Below are 6000 nucleotides of genomic sequence, written 5' to 3'. Positions count from 1 at the left end.
CCAGGGTCTTGACCTGACGACAGCTCGTCGTCCTCACCAGGGTCTTGACCTGACGACAGCTCGTCGTCGTCACCAGGGTCTTGACCTGACGCCAGCTCGTCGTCTTGACCTGACGACAGCTCGTCGTCCTCACCAGGGTCTTGACCTGACGACAGCTCGTCGTCCTCACCAGGGTCTTGACCTGACGACAGCTCGTCGTCCTCACCAGGGTCTAGACCTGACGACAGCTCGTCGTCCTCACCAGGGTCTTGACCTGACGACAGCTCGTCGTCCTCACCAGGGTCTTGACCTGACAACAGCTCGGCGTCGTAACCGATTTCAGTGTTCACCTTCGATGGCCACTGGCAACGCTGGAGAAGTGTGCTCTTCCCGGTTTCAACTGCACCGGGCAATTGGCAGACAGCGAGTATGGTGTCGTGTGGGCGAGCGGTTTGCTGATGTCAACGTTGTGAACAGAGTTCTCCATGGTGGAGGTGGGGTTATGGTGTGGGCAGGCATAAGCTACCAACAACAAACGCAATTGTATTTTATTGATGTCAATTTTATTTTTTTATGAAGCCTTTGTTTAACATTTTATCGATGGCAATTTGAATGAACAGGGATACCGTGACGAGATCCTGAGGCCCATTGTTGTGCCATTTATCCTCCTCCACCACCTCATGTTTCAGCATGATAATGCACGGCCCCCATGTCACAAGGATCTGAACACAATTCCTGGAAGCTGAAATGGTCCCAGTTCTTCCATAGTCTGCATACTCAGACATGTCACCCGTAGAGCATGTTTGGGATGCTCTGGATCGATCTGTATGACAGCGTGTTCCAATTCCTCCGTACTCACCAGACATGTCACCCATAGAGCATGTTTGGGATGCTCTGGATCGATCTGTATGACAGCGTGTTCCAATTCCTCCTTACTCACCAGACATGTCACCCAATTCTTTCATGTTGCGTTTATATTTGTTCAGCGTAGATCATCAGATAACTTTTTCATACGATGTGATTGGCTGAGATGTAAGCAGAAACTGGACCAATGTGCGGTCAGTGATAATGACCATCTCAGTACTGTACCACACCCTGTTCAGTCCCCATCCCCCCACACACACACACACCGAGACCCCTGCAACGCTCCCACAAAACACACACACCTCAGTAATGACGTGGTCTCCCTTTGTTAGAGGGATACAGACCTCAATGGGACTTCCTGGAGGGATACAGAGCTCAATGGGACTTCCTGGAGGGATACAGACCTCAATAACAGAGGAATACAGACCTCAATAACAGAGGGATACAGAGCTCAATGGGACTTCCTGGAGGAATACAGACCTCAATAACAGAGGGATACAGACCTCAATAACAGAGGGATACAGAGCTCAATGGGACTTCCTGGAGGGATACAGAGCTCAATGGGACTTCCTGGAGGGATACAGACCTCAATAACAGAGGAATACAGACCTCAATAACAGAGGGATACAGAGCTCAATGGGACTTCCTGGAGGGATACAGACCTCAATAACAGAGGGAAACAGAGCTCAATAACAGCGGAATACAGAGCTCAATGGGACTTCCTGGAGGGATACAGACCTCAATAACAGAGGGATACAGAGCTCAATGGGACTTCCTGGAGGGATACAGACCTCAATAACAGAGGAATACAGACCTCAATGGGACTTCCTGGAGGGATACAGAGCTCAATGGGACTTCCTGGAGGGATACAGACCTCAATAACAGAGGGATACAGAGCTCAATAACAGCGGAATACAGAGCTCAATGGGACTTCCTGGAGGGATACAGACCTCAATAACAGAGGGATACAGAGCTCAATGGGACTTCCTGGAGGGATACAGACCTCAATAACAGAGGAATACAGACCTCAATGGGACTTCCTGGAGGGATACAGAGCTCAATAACAGCGGAATACAGAGCTCAATGGGACTTCCTGGAGGGATACAGAGCTCAATGGGACTTCCTGGAGGGATACAGAGCTCAATGGGACTTCCTGGAGGGATACAGACCTCAATAACAGAGGGATACAGAGCTCAATGGGACTTCCTGGAGGGATACAGACCTCAATAACAGAGGAATACAGAGCTCAATGGGACTTCCTGGAGGGATACAGACCTCAATAACAGAGGGATACAGAGCTCAATGGGACTTCCTGGAGGGATACAGACCTCAATAACAGAGGAATACAGAGCTCAATGGGACTTCCTGGAGGGATACAGACCTCAATAACAGAGGGATACAGAGCTCAATGGGACTTCCTGGAGGGATACAGACCTCAATAACAGAGGAATACAGAGCTCAATGGGACTTCCTGGAGGGATACAGACCTCAATAACAGAGGAATACAGAGCTCAATGGGACTTCCTGGAGGGATACAGACCTCAATAACAGAGGGATACAGACCTCAATGGGACTTCCTGGAGGGATACAGAGATCAATGGGACTTCCTGGAGGGATACAGACCTCAATAACAGAGGGATACAGAGCTCAATGGGACTTCCTGGAGGAATACAGAGCTCAAATGGACTTCCTGGAGGGATACAGAGCTCAATGGGACTTCCTGGAGGGATACAGACCTCAATAACAGAGGGATACAGACCTCAATGGGACTTCCTGGAGGAATACAGAGCTCAATGGGACTTCCTGGAGGGATATAGAGCTCAATGGGACTTCCTGGAGGGATACAGACCTCAATGGGACTTCCTGGAGGGATACAGACCTCAATAACAAAGGGAGAATTACAGCCGAGAGACATACCAGGAAGTTTAATCGTTTTATTTAAACCAATAAAAATACACATTTTTCATTCAGGTTGATGATAGGACTTCCTTCTGTCTCTAAACCTGTTGCTCGACATGTCCACTACTCTGATACTGATTCCACTCGGCAGCAAACACGCATCCTGACCTCTCTACCCTATCTGACCTGGGACTCTACGAGGTGTTGGCCTCCTGGTGGAGGAGGGCACTGAGGTCCAGTCTGGTTTTGTCCAAAGCTGCCGTCTTGGCCCGGCGGGATGGACGGGGTACCGGCACCGAGTCTGGAACATTCTCCCCATCACTATGGAGGGAGGCGGAGAGGAGGAGGAGGGGAGGTAGAGAGATGGAGAGGGGGAGGGAGAGAGATGGAGAGGAGGAAGGAGACGGATGGAGAGGAGGAGGAGGGGAGGGAGACGGATGGAGAGGAGGAGGGGAGACAGAGAGGAGGAAGGAGACAGATGGAGAGGAGGAGGGAGAGAGATGGAGAGGAGGGAGACGGATGGAGAGGAGGAGGGGGAGGGAGAGAGATGGAGAGGAAGGAGAGGAGGAGGGGAGACGGATGGAGAGGAGGAGGGGATGGAGAGGAGGAGGGGGGGAGGGAGTGAGATGGAGAGGAGGAGGGGAGACAGAGAGGAGGGAGAGGAGGAGGGGAGACGGAGAGGAGGGAGAGGAGGAGGGGAGACGGAGAGGAGGGAGAGGAGGAGGGGAGACGGAGGGAGAGGAGGGAGAAAATAAAGGTGATATACAGAACGGATCCATTTCAACATTCAGGGACGATTAAGCACTTCTCCTCCCCTCCTCTCACCTCTCCTCGGAGGACTCTGCCGATCTGCTGGACTTCTTGGCTCCTTTGACTGTGGAGGGTTTCCTCTGACCTACACACACACACACGATCAACTGTTAGTGGTGCTCAACCGTGTCAGAGGTTAGCAGGAGGTGTGTAAGATGGGCTTATACCTCTCCTGGGCCTCTTGGCAGACTGGTCCAGGTCCTGGTTGGCAGCCTCTGTAGAGATGAAGACTAAGGAGTTACATCTCTCTCTCCATGTCATCTGATTCAGTCTAACAGTAACATGAACCACAACCCTCAGTAGTAGTCTCCTCTCTCTCTACCCTCAGTAGTAGTCTCCTCTCTCTCTCTACCCTCAGTAGTAGTCTCCTCTCTCTCTCTACCCTCAGTAGTAGTCTCCTCTCTCTACCCTCAGTAGTAGTCTCCTCTCTCTCTACCCTCAGTAGTAGTCTCCTCTCTCTCTCTACCCTCAGTAGTAGTCTCCTCTCTCTCTCTACCCTCAGTAGTAGTCTCCTCTCTCTCTCTCTACCCTCAGTAGTAGTCTCCTCTCTCTCTCTCTACCCTCAGTAGTAGTCTCCTCTCTCTCTACCCTCAGTAGTAGTCTCCTCTCTCTCTACCCTCAGTAGTAGTCTCCTCTCTCTCTACCCTCAGTAGTAGTCTCCTCTCTCTCTCTCTACCCTCAGTAGTAGTCTCCTCTCTCTCTCTACCCTCAGTAGTAGTCTCCTCTCTCTCTACCCTCAGTAGTAGTCTCCTCTCTCTACCCTCAGTAGTAGTCTCCTCTCTCTCTCTCTACCCTCAGTAGTAGTCTCCTCTCTCTCTCTACCCTCAGTAGTAGTCTCCTCTCTCTCTCTACCCTCAGTAGTAGTCTCCTCTCTCTACCCTCAGTAGTAGTCTCCTCTCTCTCTACCCTCAGTAGTAGTCTCCTCTCTCTCTCTACCCTCAGTAGTAGTCTCCTCTCTCTCTACCCTCAGTAGTAGTCTCTCTCTCTACCCTCAGTAGTAGTCTCCTCTCTCTACCCTCAGTAGTAGTCTCCTCTCTCTCTACCCTCAGTAGTAGTCTCCTCTCTCTCTCTCTACCCTCAGTAGTAGTCTCCTCTCTCTCTCTACCCTCAGTAGTAGTCTCCTCTCTCTCTCTACCCTCAGTAGTAGTCTCCTCTCTCTCTCTCTACCCTCAGTAGTAGTCTCCTCTCTCTCTCTACCCTCAGTAGTAGTCTCCTCTCTCTCTACCCTCAGTAGTAGTCTCCTCTCTCTCTCTACCCTCAGTAGTAGTCTCCTCTCCCCTCAGTAGTAGTCTCCTCTCTCTCTACCCTCAGTAGTAGTCTCCTCTCTCTCTCTACCCTCAGTAGTAGTCTCCTCTCTCTCTCCCTCTACCCTCAGTAGTAGTCTCCTCTCTCTCTCTCTCTACCCTCAGTAGTAGTCTCCTCTCTCTCTACCCTCAGTAGTAGTCTCCTCTCTCTCTACCCTCAGTAGTAGTCTCCTCTCTCTCTCTACCCTCAGTAGTAGTCTCCTCTCTCTCTACCCTCAGTAGTAGTCTCCTCTCTCTCTCTCTACCCTCAGTAGTAGTCTCCTCTCTCTCTCTCTACCCTCAGTAGTAGTCTCCTCTCTCTCTCTCTACCCTCAGTAGTAGTCTCCTCTCTCTCTCTCTACCCTCAGTAGTAGTCTCCTCTCTCTCTCTCTACCCTCAGTAGTAGTCTCCTCTCTCTCTCTACCCTCAGTAGTAGTCTCCTCTCTCTCTCCCCTCAGTAGTAGTCTCCTCTCTCTCCCCTCTCTAGTAGTCTCCTCTCTCTCTCTCTCTACCCTCAGTAGTAGTCTCCTCTCTCTCTCTCTACCCTCAGTAGTAGTCTCCTCTCTCTCTCTCTACCCTCAGTAGTAGTCTCCTCTCTCTCTCTACCCTCAGTAGTAGTCTCCTCTCTCTCTACCCTCAGTAGTAGTCTCCTCTCTCTCTCTACCCTCAGTAGTAGTCTCCTCTCTCTCTACCCTCAGTAGTAGTCTCCTCTCTCTCTACCCTCAGTAGTAGTCTCCTCTCTCTCTCTACCCTCAGTAGTAGTCTCCTCTCTCTCTCTACCCTCAGTAGTAGTCTCCTCTCTCTCTCTACCCTCAGTAGTAGTCTCCTCTCTCTCTCTACCCTCAGTAGTAGTCTCCTCTCTCTCTCTACCCTCAGTAGTAGTCTCCTCTCTACCCTCAGTAGTAGTCTCCTCTCTCTCTCTCTACCCTCAGTAGTAGTCTCCTCTCTCTCTCTACCCTCAGTAGTAGTCTCCTCTCTCTCTCTCTACCCTCAGTAGTAGTCTCCTCTCTCTCTACCCTCAGTAGTAGTCTCCTCTCTCTCTACCCTCAGTAGTAGTCTCCTCTCTCTCTCTACCCTCAGTAGTAGTCTCCTCTCTCTCTCTACCCTCAGTAGTAGTCTCCTCTCTCTCTACCCTCAGTAGTAGTCTCCTCTCTCTCTCTACCCT

The 6000-nt window shown here is 50.9% G+C and overlaps 1 protein-coding gene across 5 annotated transcripts in view; it reads right to left on the bottom strand.

The window, feature by feature from the left end:
- Positions 1 to 2763: 2763 nt before the first annotated feature.
- LOC135507233 (condensin complex subunit 3-like) overlaps positions 2764 to 6000 on the bottom strand; it is a 53981-nt gene continuing 50744 nt past the window's right edge. For all 5 annotated transcript variants that reach the window (XM_064926829.1, XM_064926825.1, XM_064926826.1 and 2 more), the window contains 3 exons: positions 3720 to 3767; positions 3568 to 3637; positions 2764 to 3063 (listed from right to left, as the gene is read on the bottom strand). In XM_064926829.1, the coding sequence (XP_064782901.1) occupies positions 2937 to 3063; positions 3568 to 3637; positions 3720 to 3767 (245 nt within the window). In that variant the 3' untranslated portion in view covers positions 2764 to 2936. The remainder of the gene's footprint in view (positions 3064 to 3567; positions 3638 to 3719; positions 3768 to 6000) is intronic.

The sequence above is a fragment of the Oncorhynchus masou genome, chromosome 20 (assembly GCF_036934945.1).
Source record: "Oncorhynchus masou masou isolate Uvic2021 chromosome 20, UVic_Omas_1.1, whole genome shotgun sequence".
NCBI lineage: Eukaryota > Metazoa > Chordata > Actinopteri > Salmoniformes > Salmonidae > Oncorhynchus > Oncorhynchus masou.
The sequence above is the reverse complement of the archived record's forward strand: the minus strand, read 5'-3'. Positions and strand labels throughout refer to the sequence as shown.